Source organism: Amblyomma mixtum, chromosome 3 (assembly GCF_055824585.1).
Source record: "Amblyomma mixtum isolate Tamu chromosome 3, ASM5582458v1, whole genome shotgun sequence".
NCBI classification, from domain to species: domain Eukaryota; kingdom Metazoa; phylum Arthropoda; class Arachnida; order Ixodida; family Ixodidae; genus Amblyomma; species Amblyomma mixtum.
This window is the reverse complement of record NC_143014.1, coordinates 258,730,665-258,752,075: the sequence shown is the minus strand read 5'-3', so window position 1 is coordinate 258,752,075 and position 21,411 is coordinate 258,730,665. Positions and strand designations below refer to the sequence as shown.

At 46.8% G+C, this 21,411-nt stretch overlaps 1 protein-coding gene across 1 annotated transcript in view; it reads left to right on the top strand.

Moving 5' to 3' along the window:
* Positions 1 to 21,411, top strand: part of LOC149354534 (uncharacterized) — a 39,994-nt gene that overhangs the window by 10,487 nt on the left and 8,096 nt on the right. The window contains exons 3-4 of the mRNA XM_089583365.1: positions 228 to 350; positions 10,493 to 10,684. Coding sequence (XP_089439491.1) covers positions 228 to 350; positions 10,493 to 10,684 — 315 coding nt within the window. The remainder of the gene's footprint in view (positions 1 to 227; positions 351 to 10,492; positions 10,685 to 21,411) is intronic.

Below are 21,411 nucleotides of genomic sequence, written 5' to 3'. Positions count from 1 at the left end.
CTAGCCTTTGAAATGGTGCCTCAGCTGGAATAACAGCTTTCCATTGCAAACTGTTGGGGAGAGAATTGCAAAGGGCTCAACTGTTCAGCTGCGCTAGAGGAAAAAAACTTAACTGTACTCATATATTGTCGATAGTGTGCTGTCTGCCTGTTCTGAAGCGCAGCTGTGACTATCTGGCTAACTTGCATACATTGTGAATTATATTTCAACCTTTGTTCCTTTTTCAGGAGATCATAGTGTACGCCGAAAAGGCTCTGCCACCTGGGTTTGTGCTGGAGAAATTGGACACATATTTTCCGACGGCAACAGAGGCTACGTGGAAGGACTTTGCTCAGACCTACTCCCTCAAGGTAGGTGAACATAACATCGTGTTTCAAGCTCCTCTTTGGGAAGGCCAGAACTTAAAAGCGCATGCAGCATAGAGCCAACGTTCATAAATTTGATTGTGGCAAAGCCACTACATATCAGGGAAAATTATCCGGCTGTCTAGTTTAAGTGCCAGGAAAACTATCCAGAGGTCCTATTTGCTTTCCTTGTCATTAATCGCATCGAGCAATCCGTTTGGATGCTGCTAGGCTTCATCATCATCATCAACCTGACTACGCCCACTGCAGGGCAAAGGACTCTTCCATACTGACGTTTGCTAGCTACGGCCAGTGTATACCCACAAACCTCTTAATTTCATCCACCCACCTAACTTTCTGCCGACCCCTGCTACTCTCGCCTTCTCTCGAAATCCACTCTGTTACCCTTAAGGACCAGTGGTTATCTTGCCTTCGCATTACATCTCTTGCCCAAGCTCATTTCTTCCTCTTGATTTCGAATAGGATGTCATTAACCCGCGTTTGTTCCCTCACCCACTCAGCCGCTTCGGGTCTCGTAACATTACACCTATCATTTTTCTGTCCATGGCTCGCTGTGTTGTCCTTAACTTAAGCTGAACCCTCTTTGTTAGCCTCCACGTTTCTGCCCCATAGGTGAGTACCGGTAAGATACAGCTGTTTTATACTTTTCTGTAGAGGGATATTGGTAAACTGCCATTCATGATCTGAGAGAGCCTGCCATATGCGCGCCACCCCATTCTTATTCTAGTTATTTCCCTCTCGTGATCCGGATCAGCAGTCACTACCTGCCCTAAGTAGACATATTCTCTTACTACTTCCAGCACCTCGTCACCAATTGCGAACTGCTGTTCTCTTGCTAGACTGTTGAACATTACTTTGGTTTTCTGCATGCTAATTCTTAGCCCCACCGTTCTGCTCTGCCTTTCTAACTGATTGATCATGCTTTGCAGTTCTTGTCCTGAGTGACTTAGCAAGGCTATGTCATCAGCAAATCGCAGATTACTTAGGCATTCTTCATTAACTCTTCTATTCTCAATCCAGGCCTCGGAACACCCCTTGTGAACAGACGGTGAATAGCATTGGCGAGATAGTGTCTCCCTGTCTGACACCCTTCCTTATTGGAATTTTATTGCTGACTTTATGAAGTACTATGGTAGCTGCTCAGTCGTTGTAGATATCTTCCAGTATTTTCACATAAGGCTCTTCTACACCCTGATTCCGCAATGACTGCTGAGGTTTCAACTGAGTCAAATGCTTTCTCATAATCAATGAATGCTATATGCAGGGGTTGGTTATATTCTGCACATTTCTCTATCGCCTGGTTGATAGTGTGAATATGGTCTATTGTCGAGTATCCTTTGCGAAAACCTGCCTGTTCATTTGATTGATTGAAGTCTAATAGTAAATGCCTTGTAGGCAGCAAACAGTCAGCTGTTTGGTCGGTAATTCTTCAAATCCTTGAAGTCTCCTTTCTTATGAATTGAGATAATTTTAGAGTTCTTCCAAGCTTCCGGTACGCTCGAAGTCATAAGGCATTCCGTATACAGGGTAGCTAGTTTTTCTAGCACAATCTCCCCTCCATCCTTCAAAGATCTGCTGTTTAACCCTCACCAGCCGCTTTCCCCCTTTGTGTTGCTCCTAAGGCCTTCTTTACTTCCTCTTTCATTAATGGCAGGATGTCCCATTGCTGTGCGCTGCTGCCTCTCCCATTAACGTTCTGATTACATTTGCTGCTGTATAGATTTGTGTAGAACTCTTCGGCTACTTTAACTATCTTATCCATATTGCTAATGCCATTGCCCTCTTTGTCTCTTAGCACATACATCTGGTTTTTATCTATGCCTAGTTTTCTCTTCGCTGCTTTTAGGCTACCTCCGTTCTTTAGAGCACGCTCGATTTTCTCCGTGTTAAACTTCCTTATGTCGGCTTCCTTGTGCTTATTTATTTACTTTGAAAGCTGTGCCAGTTCTGTTCTGTCCATAGGGTTTGGCATTTTCATGCTTTGGTGTTTCTTAATCAGATTTTTCGTCTCCTGAGAAAGCTTACCGGTATCCTGTCGAACCATCCTACCGTCTACTTCTACTGCACACTTCGTAATGATAGCTGTGAGATTATCGTTCGTTGTTTCAACATTAAGATCGTCTTCTTCAGTTAGAGCCGAATATCTGTTCTGTACCGATATCCTGAATTCCTCTACTTTCCCTCTTACCGGTTAATCGTTAATGGGCTTCTGCTTCAGTAATTTCTTCCGACCCCTTCTCGGGTCTAAGCTAATTCTTGACCGTACCATTCTGTGGTCGCTAGAACGCACCTTTCCGAGGACCTCCACATCCTGCATGATACCTGGAAGAGCGCATACTAAGGAGTCTATTTTTAGCCTCATCATTGGGGCTCTTCCATGTCCACTTCCTGTTTGCTCGTTTCCGGAAGGAGATATTCATGATCCGTTAACTATTTCTGTCTGCGAACTCTACGAATAACTCTCCCCTGCTATTCCTGGAGCCTATGCCACAGCTGCCTATCGCCTGGTCTGCGGCCTGCTTCTTGCCTACCTTCGCATTGCATTGTGATGCAAAGGTAGGCATTGCATTGCAATACAGTGTACTGCGATTTTACTTTGTTCATTGCCAATTCCACATATTCTAGAAGCTTTTAACGATCTGGTCATCATGGCTGGATGCTGGCATCTAGGCCTGCACCACCTTCAGCTTGTACCCCTTATTAAGCTTAATTACAGTAGCTGCCACCCTCTCGTTCATACTGTAGAACTCCTCTATGCTTCCAGCTATATCCTGATTGATTTGGAATCCCGCACCTAGTTTTCGTCCACTAATCCACGATAGCACAGTACATGCCTGCCCCTTAGTACTGTATACGCCTCATCTGTCCTCCTAACCTCACTAAGACCTATGACATCCCATTTAATACCTGCTAATTCCTCGAACAGCACTGCTAGGCCAGCCTTGCTGGATAAGGTTTTAGTGCTAAACATTGCTAGGTTCAATTTCCAATGGCGGCCTGTCCAGATCTAGAGATTCTTAGCACCCTCCACTGCATCACTGGTCTGACCGCCGCCTTGGTCAGTTGCTCTGCAGCCGCTGGGGACTAAGGGTTAATTGGTTTGTTCATAGAAGGTTGCGGCCAAGTACTACACCAGGGTGGCCAAATCCTGTTCTGTTGGGGGAGTGTGTTGTCGATTCTGGTCATCGAGATCAGGCTGCACCCCAGGTCTGGTTATGCAATTCCATCAACATGCGGAGCTTTTTTTTTCTTAATTTAACCTCTGTGGAGAAATGCACTGCACAGGTATTAGAACCTTGGTCCTCCTGCACGCGAGGCGGATGCTCTATCTCTATGCCATTGCTGCCTCGTCTACTAGGCTGCGCCATCGCTGCTGCTAGGATTAACCTCATGCAAAATTCCGCAAGTGGACTTTCCTACATATGCATATGCATGTGCAAAGGGGGGCAATGGAGGAAATGGCCCCCCTAATTTGCATGAGGGAGGGGGTGCAAATTTTGCCCCTATTGTACCCTGCTACCCAGAAGACTTGAAGAGGTGTCACCATTAACATCCCCCCTCCCACCTTTCGGAAATGCCTGTGGACACCTCTGTACATATGACACCCGATGAGAACAGGATGGCTGACCACCCACTTCAGTCACAAGAAAGCGTGCAGTTTTTTTTTTTTTTTAACATTCCATAATGCGTTACATAACACCGCACCCATGTCATTCGTCCTGTTGCATTCATAACTCTCCTTGCGTGAGCTCTTCCATCTCGTTTTGGTCTACTGTGATATGTGGGAAAGCCCCCTTGCAAAATTTTTCATGAGGCTCCCAATGAGGCGACTCGAGGTGTCACAACAGGGGAAGCAATCATGTAAAAATCCTGCCTATTGCATGGCGCATTTTAACCCGTGCACCTTTTATGGAGGCCGCTCGCCAGCGGCGACGGCAGCTGTCTGCCTGCACATTCACCAGTCGTCCGAAACCCAGCCCCGCTTCGCTTTCGGACGCTGACTGGTGCATCGCTAGTCATTTCTTTTGCCTTTCTCTTTTTTGATCATTTACTTTTCCACATAACTTTCCTATACTTTTGCACAGGATTTTCAAGGGGATAATAATCTGTCTGTTTGATATAGGCAATAATTTGAAATATCAGACTTTGATATGTCAGGGCTCACAATTTGGTTCAAGTTTTCAGAAAGCCAAGTTGCTGATTGTGGAAGGCTGTCAGCTTATTCACAAATGCTTCAGCAGCAATCGCTTAGTAACCCAGAAACTGCAATAGGGAACCAGTACTGTCCAGGTGGCAATGCGAATCTTTTAGTATACAGCCAAGAACCACGACCTAGAGCCATTTGTGTTCGGGAAGTGTTTCTTGTCATGATCAAAGCTTCTTCTGCCGCTCACTGGGCTGTGTATTGTGCCACTGTGATTGTCATGGAAACCTCCAGTTCAAGTTTTCTGTAGGATGGCAGGGACTGTAACAGCCCTTTGGCACTAAGTGCTCATATACAAAAGAGATGATGAAGGCATGTCAGGGTTGGACTCAAGCTTTCATAACTATGGTTTACTATCAGTCTGTGCTCATAAAAAGCCATTGAGTAGAGTCGTCTGTAAATGCTTGCAGATCAAGAGGGCACGTGCCAAAATGCACATGAGGTCATGGTGCCTGCCATTTCAGCTGCTTCTGTTTGATGGCTGGTAGTCGCTGCGATCTTGACAGATAGTGTCACCTGGGTGTCGCACACCTTTACTGCTTCTGCAAGGACAGTGTAGAAGTCACAGGCATTCGTATATCTGCAGATGTTCTGATTATTTCTACCAACCAGGCAGCATATGCACTGCATCCCACGGTTTCTGACTCTATAGTGAACCCCAGCTAACATATCTTGGAAACATTTTTGTGACAAAATTCGTATACTGCAAAGCCTGGTTTGTGAAAGCTCAAATGGGAGCATCAGCTATTGGTTGTGTGGCCTACAAGTCATGCTGCCGGCAAATGAGTTGTATGTGCTAGCATTCCACAAGGCATACCCGTTTATTTTATTTATTTATTCAGAACCCACAGCACCCGGAGGTATTAGAGTGAGGGAAGGGGGGGGGGGGGGGGGGGGGGGCAACAAGGAATGCAGAGAACACATGCTGAGATCCACAGTAAGCACTTAACATTGAAAAGAAGATATCATTGGATACAACACAGACAACATTGCGAGGCAAATGGTTCCACTCTAATATTGTTTTGGGGAAAAATGACATCCTAAATAACTTTGTATGGCAAAAAATTTCGCGCACTTTTAAGTGATGATCCACACGTTCTGAGACATATGGTGTCTTCGGCTGACACGCACTGCCTACGTGCCGGTGCGCAGGAAGTGACGTCAAATACTACACGAGTGGCACGTCTCCTTGCACATCAGCTGAACGTGCGAAACACTCGCAGAGTGCCGTTGCGCTTTCTGCCGTCTGTTGACCGAGGCCTCCGAGACCCTCGATGATCTCTGAGGCTATTCCTACGAGCGGCCGACGCCAACGAGCGCAGTGAACACCTCTTCAGAACAGTGCAGTACCGCGCTTGTAACAGCCGTTGATAGAATCGGCGGGAAACGCGGGACCCACGAGCCTGCTCGTGAGATACTGCGATTAATTATAGGGGCGCAGATTTGTAAGACACCACACCAAGGCGTTATGCTTGCTGGTTTCGATGCATACGCCTTTAGAGCTTCAGCTAGAGTAACTTCCGAAAACATCAGCAAGTGATTCTCAATCCACTAAGCGCCCCACATTGTCGCTTTATTGATATCCTTTAACCTGCGCATACGTTGGCAAAAAATACGATGTTATAAAGCGCAGGTATGCCGGATGAGCAGCATATGCCATTCGCTGCAAGAGAACTTGCAAGACTAAAAATATTGACAAACCTTTAATTTCCTCATCAATGAAGGCATATGGCTCGCCGGCCGGTGGCTGCGTGATTGCAGCGCGAATAAATGCATTGCAGCTGCTATAATATTAAACATTTCTTTAAAATGTGCCCACTTGTAATGCTTCGTGCGTTTTTTCTCTTCGTCGATGCTGCGTCAGTCAACGAGCGTGAACAGCGTCGTCTGCAAGCGCGCGCTGCACGACGGGATTGCACGGCGCTCCACCGTCGGTCTCCACGGTGGCGCGCACGCGTGTCGTGCTCTTCCCACCCGAATGTACGGCACTGCACAAGTGGCATCCAGCCGAACGTGGGGCACCGCACGAGTGCGTAGAAAACTCCACGAGTGCCGTCAGCCGAAGACACCAATAGTATAGTAAAGCCACTTGGTGTTATCTTTTTCTATATGAACTAATGAGTGGTAGGTATACACTGGGAAATAATTTCAGGCATAATTTTCTTCATCTATTGTCCAGCAGTCCCCAGTCTAGTTCTTGTTTTCTTCTTGTAGCACTAAACTGCCGTTAGTAATTTCAGGTGACAAAGCGAGCAACCATATTCTGTATGCACTCTAATTTTTGTTTATTTTGTATGGTTGGTGGATCCCAAACAGTGCATGCATATTCTGGTATCGATCTTACATTGGTCGTATAAAGCGAATCCCGAGAGGCTAATGGGAAGTTTCGAGCATTGCAGCGAAGAAAACCTAATGCGCGACCCGGCTTGGCAATGGTATATTCGACATGTCGATGCCAATTTAAATTTGAAGTAAAATACACACCTAGATACTTGTATTGAAATACACGATTTAAGGAAATGTTATTTAGGGTGGAGTGCAAACTTGAGGTTTTTTTTTTTTTTTTTGTGCATACCGCATTGTTCAGGTTGTTTCATATGCCATATTGTGCACTACAAAGCTATTTTATCCAAGTCCTGCTGTCTCATGTAGGTGTCTGTTTAAGAAGTGATTGTCCTGTAAAGCACACAGTCGTCTGCAAACAGCCTCATATGGGATGCAATATCATCAGTGATGTCGTTAACATAGAGTAAAAATAAAAGTGGACCTAGAACGGACCCTTGGATCACGCTGGCTGTGACTTCTGGCACTGGCACTGACTGCTTGCGAGGCAAGAACAGAGTTCATTTCCCATGGTTATGACTGCAGGGAAGACCGAGAGAAGAGACTTGTGGAAAAAAGTTATCGTCTCCGACTTCCCCCTCACCCATGGCACTGTTTCAAACATGGCAGAGGTAGCTGCTGTGAGCTTGATGGTGGCAGCTGTTGCCACTGTCATGTTATCCATGCCTTCCAGTGCTTGAAGTTTGTGCACTGATCTTTGTCACGCCACTGTGGACGAGTTGCAAAACTGACAGGTCAGCAGAAATTCCTGTACCATGGTGGTGGTGCCTTTAAGAGAGCTAGCGCTAGAATCGCCTAAGCTGATCAGGTGTGTGCCGCCTACCATGCAGTATGCTGTCAACGTTGCACTTAATCCACTTAACAATGCCTCAAGGATGCTGGAAAACCAGTGCACATCTGTTCATACTCAACAGATGTGAGCAGGGACCATGTGCAAATCTGTGTGGGCCTAGAAGATGCTTCCACTGCACATAATTGTTGTCCCGGAGTCATGTCCCGTGGACATTGTGCTGGAATTCCCGCTGCACAGGGAGGCTGACTTGTGGGTTTTGAGGTTTTGCAACTCTAGACTAGTCTTTTTATGTCAGTGAAGTGGTTGTTTTGTATATCGCAGTGTGTGTTGCCAAGTGTAGATAGACAAACAGAAGGCGTACATTTTTAAAATACATCATCAGTATTCTTCACTTGTTTCAAAACTGTTAATTTTCACAGCTTCGAGGTAACCACTGTTGACTGAATTGTAGGGATTATATACGGTAGGCACATATATGTAGTGCAGTAGTTTGCAGTACATATATGAGGTTTTTGCCAAGTTTGCAGAGTCCTTTCATTTTTAAGGCCGAGTCACGCTGCGGAAACAGTCTGCAAACTCCATTCACTAACATGTTTCCATAGTGTTGCCGACCCTGTCGCACCGCATCAGCACGAACTCACTGGAAACACGTCCCTTTTGTCCACAGCACGCGTCAGAAACTCACGCGACAACTGTTGGTGAACTCCCTGTCACACCGCAAAAACAATTCGGGCAGCACTTCTCCTCCCCTCATTCCGTGCACAGCCGCGGAAACCGGAGACACCTTGTGCTGCCAAGCTGCTCGTGCGTTTGGCAGTAAATATGTAGGACGAATAGCTGCCGTGTGTGGCTGCTGCAGCAGTAGTTATGCTGATGTTTTGTGTCTTCGATTCTGGCTTCGACAACGCATACATATCACAGAAAACGCACCTACACATTGCGTTGTCTCACTTCCTTAACGATTGTGGTACAAACTGAAATGTGTTCGCGAAACATGCCCCATCGAAGAATTTCAGAGAAGCAACACAACACTACTCACTTGTTAATCTCGGTTTTCAAGACACCTGGACGAATAACTCGTGCTCACCTGTGAAATCCAATCCCAACTTTGTAGTGATCTCTTCTAATGGTCTCTCCTTGAGCTCACGCCGATGGTACCTCCTCCGTTGCATCGTACTAGAGCTGCCTCGTGTCAGCCATCGCGACAGCTCACTTTCTTTGGCAAAAATGACAGCGGCATGTTTGTATGAGCACCCACGCAGAGTCGTTGCTGGCCGTCGCTCTCAGCCCTGCGAGTAGCCCAGCTGGCGTCGTTGAAACTGCAGAAGACAGAGCCAAAGGAAGGACCTTTTTTTGAAAGCCGCGCCCATCAGAAGATTTTGCACACAAGAATGGGACTGTGACCGGACAGTGCTTCTCCACGGCAGCTCCATCAGAGGCGCGGGCGGGATCGAGGCACGGCAGTTGTAAGCCGGCCTGCAGTGTCTATGACAGTAGCTGGACCGCTGATATTTGCCCACCTGCAAGGTGCTGCACAGCGGTAGGCAACAATGCGATGAAAGGAAACATTTTGCAGAGGATGTTTGCAATCAGGAAAGGCACGAAAGCGGTCAATCATCACAAAGTGCATGCCCTGGTTGGTGTGTTGTCGCCAGGAAATTCGCCCAGCCGGCAAACAGGCCACACCATGTCAAGGAACGCTGTTTGTTTCCAGTTCTGGTTCCCGAAAGCTGTCATACAGAGGCAACGTGGCAGCAACCTGTCTTGTTCCTCTGCCGCTCGTGCAGTATGACAAGATATTGGGGAATGAGTAGGCTTGGCAATTTGTAGGCTCACCAGCGAGCATGTTTGGCTGATGTCACTGTTGTGTTTCCGCAGTAACTTTGGCTTCAGGCTTCAGTAACTCCATTCAACAACAGCAGCCATTTGTATTGTACGAGCACTTGCCATTGCATGGAAGCTGTGGCCTGTCTTAGATCAGCCAGTGTGACTTCTAGCTTTTCTTGTTAGTGTTTTATTTGTTATATTTATTCTGGACTTTTTCTTTTTGTGTGTGTGTGCAGGCATTTGCTTGGTGGTGTTCTGTCTAATGCTAGTCATGAATCACGAATGTAAGTGTCTAACTGTTGTACCGATTTCAGCTGTGCAGATGACTTTTAAAAAAGGCACTTACAGAATCATGATGAGACATTTAATTTGAAAGCTTTTTTCGTGGTCTGTTAATGCAGCAGCGTTAGAGTGGACATTCTGAGGAAAGGCCGTGCACATTGTCACACTAAATCAGGATTGGTCAAAAGGGTTGTGACCTCACATGTTGAGCTAAGGAATGAAAACAATTATAACTCGAGTTAAATTGTGACTGTGAAGTTGTAGCATCACTGAAATGTCATCATGATGTATAAGGATGTGAGGTAAGTTAATTATGCTGAAAAAGAAAATTGGAGCAATTAGTTGGGAATCGAAGCCATGCCCTTTGGGTTGCAAGTCAGACATGCTACCCCTAGGCTAATGAGGCGTGTTCGCTCTGCCTGGTTTAAAGGGAGACCTTGTGTGTCTTGCGGTGTATCACGTGGTCTAGTATTTTTTTTTTTTTCGCCATACTGTGCAGTTTTTAGGTGTGAAGCCATGCTACATCAATTGTTAGCAACCATGGAGGGCTGTTGTCTATCTTCATCTATCTGTGTTTGCACATCTTTATGGTGGTAACTTGATACAAACCGGTTAGCGTATGTTTTACACCAAAACTGTTAGGTTTCACCACTGCAATCACTGCCACTTTTTATCCAGGGAAAGTCCATGACATGGCTCCTGGACACTTGCAAAAAGTCTCGTCAATACGTCATGAACCTGGTGGTCAAGAAGAAGCGCCTGGAGAGTGACTCACATGACCTTGAAGGATTTGTTGTCACCGTCAAGCGTCTTGTGGACCAGATTGCCACCGACCTCTCAAAGACCATCCCACGTACAGGATTGGAAAAGGTGTGTGATTTAAGTTGGTATTTTAAGACTGCAGCTTCAGATAGTGGGCAGCCACTGCCTTACAGGGTCTGAGGCAAGCTTGTGCGAAATTTCGGCTGATTTGAAAGTACGCCATGTTCGCATGTTGCACGACCTGCGGTATGGTGTTATTTCCCATATTCGTAGTTTTTGCTGGCCTTTTAGCATTCTTGTTGCCTGTCTATCTTACAGTGTCTTGTGCTGATTTATGCCTTAGACCTGATATCATTGGTGAGGCATTTAATTATTAAGCAGGCCTCATAAAAATTAGGCTTTAAGTGGAAGTTTTAGTTTTGGTTTTATTTGGTTTAACACCCTAAAGCAACTCAGGTTATGAGGGACGCTGTAGTGGAGCGCTGTGAATAATTTCGACCACCTGGGGCTCTTTAATCTGCACCATGGTGTAAGAATATATTTACCGTATAGACTCGTGTAATGGCCGCATGCTTTTTTCTGAGATCTGGGGTGAAAATTGGGGGTGCGGCGATTACACGGAGAAAAGGACAACAAAATAAAAATTTCCGGTGGTACCTGCCTTTATTATTGCCAAAACACTCCTCGTCCTCTTTCGCCGAACTCGTCGGGATTTCGGGCTCGTCCGTGTCCAAAACATCATTCCTCGTCGTTGTCCTGCTCCTCCAAACTCGTTGAGACCTCAGGCTTGTCCTTGTTCCAGATGAAGCCATCCTCCGTGCCTTCCAGCTTCTTGGATATGCCTGTCACCTTGAAACTTTTTTCCACGGTCTCGAACGAAACCGCAGAAAATCAGGGCAGCGATGCATTCCGATTTCGAGATTACACGTGATAGTCCTTGGGCGAGCTAGGTAAAGGTAGTAAAACGAGAAGCGCGAACAGACGGCTGTGGCTGAAAGTGGCTTTGGCTATTCTTGGCTGTTCCCGACGTGCGCCGCACTTGATTTTTGCGCCCCACCTGGCGGCAGTAACCACAAAACATTCTGGATTTCTTGCACCGCACAGCAGATGACGCTGCCAAACATCCTTAAATTCTTGGTGCGGCTTTTACTCGGGTAATTTTTAAATATATTTTTTCGCAATTTTTTTTTTAAAGTTAGTGGGGCGGCCATTACACGAGTCTATACGGTAGGTGCTGACACTGCGCCCGGCAGCGCGACCAGCACGACCAGGCAGCGCTTCTCTCGAATGCGGAAAGATGGCGCCAGGCGATGGGGTCTTGTCTGGTCGCCAAGTTGCGGTGGTGGTAATGCAGGTGTGCGCGATCATTCGGTGCCGCGGCCTGTATCTGCGCTTTAAGTTCGGCAAGGCGCAAGATGATTGAAACTGCTGCCGACACTGAATAATTTTAGGCTACTTCATGTTTTACTTGCTGGGACTGCATGCATGAATGGGTGGAACAGCAGCTAGGACGCAGCCCTGCGATCCTTCCAAGCTCGTTGTCGAAATGCGTTCATTGCAAAGCTTTTTTCGTTTATCCGCAAGAATGCTGAGAGCATATTAACTATACTGAGTCTTAAATATACACGGTCGGCCGCAACGCGCACGCTTCCACATTTGGGACAAAGCCTGTGCGTACATTCAGACATTGCTTGAGCAGTGTCATGAGCTGACACTGACATGATGGCCGCCGTTTAGAGAACGTGCTTAACTTCGCCCAACTGGGATTTTTTTTAATGTGCAGAGAAACCTCAAGGGCATTTCCGCACTCCGCACGATAGATTGCCTCCGCGGCCAGGAATAGAACCCGCACCCTTGTGGTGTGTTGCGGAACGCCTCCAGCGTTATACGAATGAGCGCAGGGACCGAAAGGAAACCAAGTGTGCATTTACGACGTTTTAATGGCAGGTGCAGGGCATGTTTAGCTGCGCGACGCGAAAATAGTGAATGGAAATTCCCCTGGCATTACTCCTGCCAAGCTCATCTTTACGCCGACATCGATGATGCTGGTGGTGGTGTAAAACATTTATTTATACTATTTACAAGGGAGGTATTGCTTGGTCCTCACAATCGCTAGGAGGAATCCCTAGTCCGGGACCCCTGTGGCCTCCGCAGCGGCCCGGGCTCTTGTCACCAGGGCTCGTTGGTCCTGGAGAGTTGAGCAGCCAAGCAGGGCAGCCCCCCAGTCCTCTCGGGTGGGGTGGGAAAGCAGGATTGGCAGGGCATGCCCACACCATGTGATGTGTCCGCAAACACTTCCCCACAGTGTGGAGACTCGCCCGAAGAGGCCGAATTGAAATGTTTGAGCACTGCCGGGCACAGTACCGTGTTGGTGTAGAGGCAAAGAAGCCAACGCTCCTCTGCTGAATTGTGTTGTCTACCCCAAGGAAAGACCGGCGTGCACGCGCAGAGGTAAAATATTTACGTGACCCTAAAATGGGATTGGCGGGTGTCAGCTGAGAATAATTCCAGCGACTTGTTGACCTCAATAATATTGGGCCACGAAAATTTCCATCGAGCATTCTAGGGTACTGCAAATTGTGCAGCTGCATATTTGTTATAAACATTGCCGACATGTCTTCGTTACCGGTGTGTCTTCTGCCTTTCATACCACCATGTTTTTTGGCACTAAAATGTACAGCAAGTGGCAACTGGCCACGAGATCACCAAAAGAAATTAAATGCTCCGCTGCCACAGCTTGTCTTAACTAGTGTGTCTCTGTAGGTGCTTCTTCAAAAAGTGGCTTCCTCCACATAGAAAAAGAGAGCCCAGATCGTCATTAGTAGCTTCAATTATTTCATTCGCTTACTTCATGGCCTCCAGAATTTTAAGCCCGAGCATACTTTAATGACCAGGAAGCTCGACTACTGAGCCGGAGAACTATAGGTTGAATGCCAGCTGCGGCGGCCACGAAACAACTCGAAAGGTGCCTGTGTGCTGTGTGATATGAAGAATCCAATGTGGTCTAAATTTGGAGCCCTCTAATGCGGCATCCATTAATACCCATGTGTCGCTTCCGGAAGTGAAACGGCACAATTGGCATTTTTTGTTCAATTGAGGCCTGAAGAGCCATTCTTTGGAACAAACAAAAAAGGGGGGGGTTCAATCCCGGCCGTGGCGGCCAAATTTCAATGGAGGCGAAATTCTAGAGGCTCGTGTACTGTGTGATGTCAGTGCGCGTTAAAGAACCCCAGGTGGTCGAAATTTCCGGAGCCCTTCACTACAGCGTCCCTCATAGCCTGAGTTGCTTTGGGACGTTAAACCCCTATAAAACCAAAAACCATTACTACAAGTATGCCCTTTCTGAGAGATATGATTACGTATTTTCACTAGATTATGCACAAAACATAGTTAATCACAACTCACGGGGCTACTTTTGTGTAGTCTAGAGGCAAGGCAGTGACAGCAATCTTGATCACTGTGACCGTCTATTTGGATGATGCACTCAGTAATGCAACCTCCACCATCTAGGTAGAGCACAGCTTGGCCTGTTTCTTCTTTTCTTGAGACTGCTTCGTCGTGATTGCATTCGTGTGCTTGCAATGCTGCCTCCTACGGATGCTGAGGTAATAGTGGAGAAGATGTGCGATTACTTCTTCCTTGTGATCAGTACATGGGAAAGTCACCGTGTATGTACCAATCAGCGGTCTATGGTGTCCCAGTACACCGTGTGGCAATCTGCATATTCAACAAAAAGCCACTCTGTTTGCGTCAGAAGATAAAATATGTTCAAGTTAGGATGAGTAAGACCTCGTCTGGTCTTCCCATTTGTGAGAGCTGCTTCAGCAAAAGTTATTTTTTACGCTGAAGGCTGATAAGTGAGTACAGCAGCTGGTTACTTTTCGCATTTTGTGCACAAAAAAGCCGGTTGCGTAGTAAAGAATCATAGCCTCTTTTATACTTTCTGTGCCTGGCAACTCCGCGCTCCGCAGCCGTCGTCGCCGCTCCTCCTCCCTTGAGAAGTTATGCCGCTGGCTGCCGAGAGATGGCGACACCAACGTTGGGGCACCCTCGCGAGGCGAGTGCCGGGTGCGCTGTGTTGCACAGCAGCCCGGATAGCCACGTGCTGTTGGTCTGTCGTTGTTATGTGGGCTGTTTTGCAGTGTTTGCAGTTTTGCAGTGCTTTTTTAAAGCTTTGATTATTGCCACGTCTTGAAAACCATCCGCACTAAGTTCCTTGCACGCGACCTTGGAAAGAAAGGAGAGGTTTCGTCATCTCACTTGAAGAAACTCTGCGAGATGTAAGAAAGATTGGATTGTAAAACCTGTGAGGAGTCTAACCAGAAAACATGTTTTTCCGAATATTGAAAAAATGAACGTCTGACGAGCTTTCCAAGTTTTTTCTCCAGACGTTATCATCTGTTCTTGAGTTTTTGAAAGAGCACGCAGGACAGAGCTGCCATACATCATTTGCCTATGCGGAACCAACAATACTGTTTACGAAGAGCATCCATGGATGGTTACTACTGCACGACACCAGCAACAAGTGCCAACATATCAAGCAAAATTTCCCTGACGTCAGGCACTTTGGCGACAAAAAATGATTCTAGGCTGGAATGGCTGGAAGTTACATTTCCGCTATATATCGACCAACTAAAGAAAGATGCAACTTATCCTCGTGCCTTTTTCACAGCCGAAACTTATGAGGCCCTTCTGCTCACTACTTACTCGACTGCTTGCTGCATTCGCTATCTGTTAGCTGAGGAGAAGTTCTGTATTGTCTAACGCGGAAATTCAGCAGTGACCCAATTGAAGCGCTGTTTGGAACCCTGAGGCGGTCACTGGGATGCAACGACCAACTTGACGTGCGGTCGGTATTCTCAGGACTAGAAAAAGTCTTGAGAACGGGAACTGCCGCGACATCTGAACACAGCAACGTACTATATCATGACAGTCACCACAGCACTGGACTTAGGACTGCAGGGCTATGTGCACTTGGGAGGAGCGATGAGCTTCCAGAGGCTGCTTTGGAAGTCTTGGGACGCTTATCCGTGCAGCATGCCCCTGCTTATCTACCTACATTGCAGCTGTCGGCCACGTTCTATGTAGGTGGCTACATCGCTCGTGTGATAAGTGTACAGACAGGGACAAAAGTCTCTGGATCACGTGTTCCTCAAACAAAGCTTATAGCTCTACTATCACACAGCGGCTGGAGACCGCACTTATGGAGATGAAAGAACAAAAATTTAACTTTTACCTCCACAAGTGTGGTCTCCAGCCGCCGACTAATAGCAGAGCTATCGGCTTCGTTAGAAGAACACGTGGTCCGAAGACTTTTGTCCCCGACTGTACATATGGAATGTGAGCAGTGTTGTTTACTCACAACCAAGCAACCTACTAGTAACCCATTCGAGCAGTTCACCCGAGAACAGGACCGTGGTGGGCTGCTTTACCCATGTGACGAATTACTCTGTCTTAGGCTGCGGCTGTTTGTGGAGACAAGCTTAAAAGAAAACCTATGACTTCAAAATCCATTGAAAAACCGGACCGATGCAGCTGTTACAGCCATCTGTAAATCAAGGTTGCTGAAGTGCCCTGTCAGTGACAGCAGTCACCGTGAACATTTTTCTCTACTTGTGGCAACTAGATTCATCAGACCACTGCTGGTGAACTACGCCTCTTCGATAACAGACAAGAATGTATAAGCCGCTGTTTCGGCAGAAGCCACTCTCACGAAAAGTCATGAAGCTCTAGAAGTAGTTACTCTTGCAGCACAGCTGCTGTTGTGAAATGTGTAAATAAATGCTGGTGCCTTTCTTCTTAAATTTTGTCTTAGCGCAGCGTAGACTAGGATTGTAACTGTTCTATTACTATTGACGCTAGCGGAGCAGTCATGCGGTTCTTCTAGCCATGTCCACATATCTTGAAACTGCATCACATAACATGTCATAGCGTTGGTGCTACCGGCTAACAACTAACGTGATCACTTTTTATGCTTAGAGGATGTCGGCCTTACAAGTAAATATAATGAATATGTACGATTCATGCTTAGTAGCAGTTATCCCGCGAGCGAATAACAGCGCTCCCATCCTCGCACCGGCATTCGCACCAGTGCGCCTCGACACCTACGTCAGTGGCGCCCTCAGAGGCGGGAGCGGCAGCGCCGCGCAACTTTACCCGACGGCGCCGCTCTATAGTTCGCGCGGCGCGTTGACAGGCACAGAGTATAAAGGAGGCTATGAAAGAATGCAGTCCGTAACTTCCCCTCAATCCGATTTGGAGCAGGAAAAACTGAAAAACACAGCCTAAGATGGCACCGAAAGCAGGACACGCCGTTCAGCTGTGTCCACCGCTCCGCAAGCGAATGGACCCTGCCCCGCAGCACCCCCACGCCGCTGCGGTCGGCGCATGTACTAGAGGGCGAACACAATCTGGGCGCGCTCTCCGCCGTGGCGGGCGGTCAGTGTCAACACCTAAATTATTCTTACACCGTGATCTGCACTGACATAACGCGCACAGCACATTGATCTCAAGCATTTTGCCTCCATCAAAATGCAACTATTGCAGCCATATTGAACTCTAGCCTTTCAGTTCAGCAGCCAAGCACGTCACTACCACAGAGCCACCATGGGGGATTGAGTGGAAAAGCTTGCTGTGAAGAACTGCTAGTAAAACTGGCATGAATATGTGCAGATATGTTACGCTTGCTGCATGCAATAATTTCTGCAGGAACATCTGCTTATGATGTTCTTTTGCAATGGCTTGCTCTTCTGTGTAAAGCCCCCATTCCTTTGCACACTAGGTTGCTACATTTGTAGCAGTGTTTTCAGGTTCTTCATGTGCCCCAGCATAAGGTTGTGCAGGCATGCTTCACTACAGCCAGTTCAATGCTAAAAAGGGAGGAAAAAGATTTCCTGGCTTTTCGCACTCCCTGTGTGCATAGAAGTGACAGTGGTTGTTGTGTTGCCCATGTACAGATCACGTAGAGGGCTCCTGTAGTGAATACTGCCAAATTGGTTGGTCATTGTGTGGTTCACAACCTTGTGGCATCTGTGGCATAGGGTGTAGTGCAGCCAAGTGCAGCACAGACATGACGAAAGTGTGGTTGTGATTCGAATAGAAGCCAACACTTGCAAGTGTAACATGAGAAATGGCAAAATGCATGATGTTACAAACCAGTTTTCCTCAGCAATGGAGTCCACAGATTTTTGGGGCTGTTTGATTTTTCAGAGCATTTTTTGGGTCCCACCAAGTCCAAAAAATCGGTTGGTGGTATTAACAGGATATGTTCGAGCTACAGTTATGCAGTGCTTCTTCACAAAAGCAGGCTACTTCTTTTCCACTGCCAACATTGAGGGGTGAGCATTGTACGCTGTTTGAAAGGTAATCAAGTTGCACAAACAGGGGCAGTAACCTGTGCAGCACCTTTGTGAGGTGTGTTTAGATGGCTAATATACTTCTGTGGCCCACATCGTGTTATGGTTTGATATTTGTTGCCTCTAAAATGCACCAAACAAGCAGGCCAGACCTATTCTGGGTTCTGTGACATTTCTGCCGATTGGTAATGGCTGCCATTTTGCAAGCCTTTGCTACCTCAGGGGTGGAAGTGCTGCGCCAATTGTGCCATGCTGTGCCAATTTGATCTCCTGCGCCAAGCTGCGCCCAAACTGCAATTTACTCCCATTGCAAGTATACACAGCCAAAGTTAGCCAAGTGTTATTTGCGGCTGGGCAACACTGGGCGCTCGTGACGAAACGGACGCAACCGTATTCGCATGGACAGTTGGGTTCGCTCGTGGTGTGGTCCCTGCTCGTGGCGGTCGGCGCGGCTTTCACCAAAGGCTTGTGCAAGCATGAGTAAAAGTACTGTTAACTATTATCGGTAATATAACACTAGTGCGGCCGGTATTGTGAAATGACCTCACATAGCAAGCTGTAATTATTGTGCCGACGAGGTACCAGGTTCACTCGCATAATTTGTGCACTTTTTTCAGTAATTTAGGCCTGCTAAAAGAGATGTGGAGATTTCGCGAAACACGTTCTAAAGAAACTCAACGCGCATGTATGCCCTACATTATCGCGTGTACGTCGACCCCTCACTTGCACCCCTCGCTGTCGACGCAACCTCCATCCCCGCGGAATGGCATGACGCCGCGTGCGCAGCTCTAAGCAATAAATGCGCAACGATACAATCACAGAGCCAGCAGTCAGGAGCCAGTGGCGATAAACGACACTAAAACGGCGTCCTCGCGATGGGCCCGGCTGACTAACGGCAAACCGAACCGCTGTTGTTTAGGATTTCGGACACCTTGTCGTGGAAAACAGCCGCCAGCGCGAGTGGGCCGGGTCAGAGCCGTAATACACGGCTCTGGGGTGGGTAAACAGCGCGCGAATATAATTTTCTTTACCAGAGTTAAGGGGGGACATGGGTCATTTTTTTTATTTACAGACCAAATGCAATGAAACTATACAGACTTATTCAGTTTTTTCTGCTGATTTCAAATATGGAATGTGTTTATTTCTAGGCCAATTAGTTCCTGAGATATTATATATATCATGCCATTGTCTGCTGAAACAATAGAAAAGAAATGGGCCACCAGAAATTTAATTTTAATGTGTGGGTAGATACTACAATGTGTGAGGAATGCAACGCTGGAAGCAGTTTTCAGTTTTTTGTCCCTGTGGACAAATGGGCTTAATAGTTAGTTTCATGTGTGTCATGTTTTCTGGCACTGTATGTCTGGTGAACTCACTTGAAAACTAACTATTAAGCCCATTTGTCCACATGGACAAAAACTGAAAACTGCTTCCAGCGTTGCATTCTTCACACATTGTAGTATCTACCCACACATTAAAATTAAATTTCTGGTGGCCCATTTCTTTTCTATTGTTTCAGCAGACAATGGCATGATATATATTAATATCTCAGGAACTAATTGGTCTAGAACTAAACAAATTGCATATTTGAAATCAGCTGAAAAACCTGAATAAGTCTGTGCAGTTTCATTGTATTTGGTCTGTAAATAAAAAAAAATGCTCTAAGACCCATGTCCCCCCTTAATTTCACAAACGAATTACGAACGTCTTATACGTGGAGCTGCCAAGGAATGGAAACCGGACTAACTATCTGTCGTGCTAGCACCTCGCACGCAGTTGACATTGCTTTGGCTTGGCCTGGCCAGTTACGTGGTTACGTCTGCACAGTGACGCGGCCGGCGTCCCCTCGCTACTCTCTCCTTTCACAGCCGTACACCGCAACATGTTTGCGCCAATCTTCCACAGCCTGCCTTGCGTGCACCCGCGTGCACACTGGTGCATTTTTTTTTTCATATATGCTTGGGTAATAAATTCTGGGTGCAAATTTACGCGAGGGCGCAAATTATGTGAGTACCTCCTTGTTGGTTTGGCTGTGGTAATACGAGGGGGTACCCAAAAGAAACCGGACTTATTTTTGTTTGAACTTATTTGTTCACATTTTAGGCACAGACCTTCAATCTCCTTCAAAGTATTCCCCACTTGCAATGATACGCTTGTCGAATCTTTCATTCCATTTTTCAAAACATTGTTTAAATTCATCTTTTGCGATGCTTGACAGCGCCTCCGTCGTTTTTTTCTTCACCTCAGCAACATCTGCGAAACGCTTTCCCTTCTCCTATTTTTTCATTCTAGGAAACAAAGAGAGTAGCACGGGGCAAGGTCGGGAGAGTATGACGGTTGAGGAATACGGGTCATGCCATTTTTGGTCCAAAATTGTCGTAAAGACAGGGCTGTGTGAGCAGGGGCATTGCCATGATGGCAAAACCAGTCACCCGACCGCCACAAATCTGGCCGCTTCCACCGCACACTGTTGCCCAATCTTTTCAAAACATCCAAGTAGAAAGCCTGGCTAACTGTCTGACCCTGCGGAACAAATTCTCAATGAACGACTCCTCTCACGTCGAAAAAACAAATCAGCATTGTTTTGAGGTTTGGTTTCACCTGACGAGCTTTCTTGAGGCGAGGTGAATTTGAAGTTTTCCATTGGCATGATTGTTGCTTTGATTCAGGATTCGATTCAGGAACACTTGAGTTGTCCCCATAGCATCGTCCTTGTATGTCTTTCTTAATATTTCAAGAGTTTCCATTCAACTTTTTCCGAGCAAAAATCAGAATTTCACCGGCACACGCTGTTCACGAAAATCAGCCATTGCAAAAACGACATTCACACAAAACAGTCGTCACTCTAAAACTCTGCCTAAACTAGTCTGACCTCCTTCAACGACGGCACTCGGCTTACTGACTCTGGAATGTTCGTTCTATGCGCTCCTAGTGGCAAAACGCGGTACCAAAGAAGCTTTGCCGACCAAAAAATTTAGTCCGGTTTCTTTTGGGTACCCCCTCGTACAGTCAAGCCCACTTATAACAATATTCAAGTGCCATGGAAATACCATTGTTATAACCAATAATTGTTATAACAGGGTTGTGCCGAAAAAAAGAATAGATGACAAACTTCATAGCATTTATCGACAGTTAATACCCGGAGGGGTTTGATTGTTCTAATGCCTGTAAAAGCTCGTTAATTCGAACTTCAGGGGACCGGAAAAATGTTCATCGATGACTGAAGCACCGCCATCACTGCATCGGCGGGAGCTTTGCGCACCTCCATGTCACAGGAATCAAGCCGGCTTTCCGGAAGTGATTCTTACGGGAAATTCAAGAAGCAAGCAGAACCAAGGGTGTGGTGACAGCTGACAAGAGAAAAACCGCCCTGGCTGCACGTATGCGCACTGCACCGACTCACTGGGAGTACACATGGCGTGCGTAGCCAATGCAGAAATGCAGCAGCTTGCCTGATGCGGTGACTCCTGCCCCTGGGAT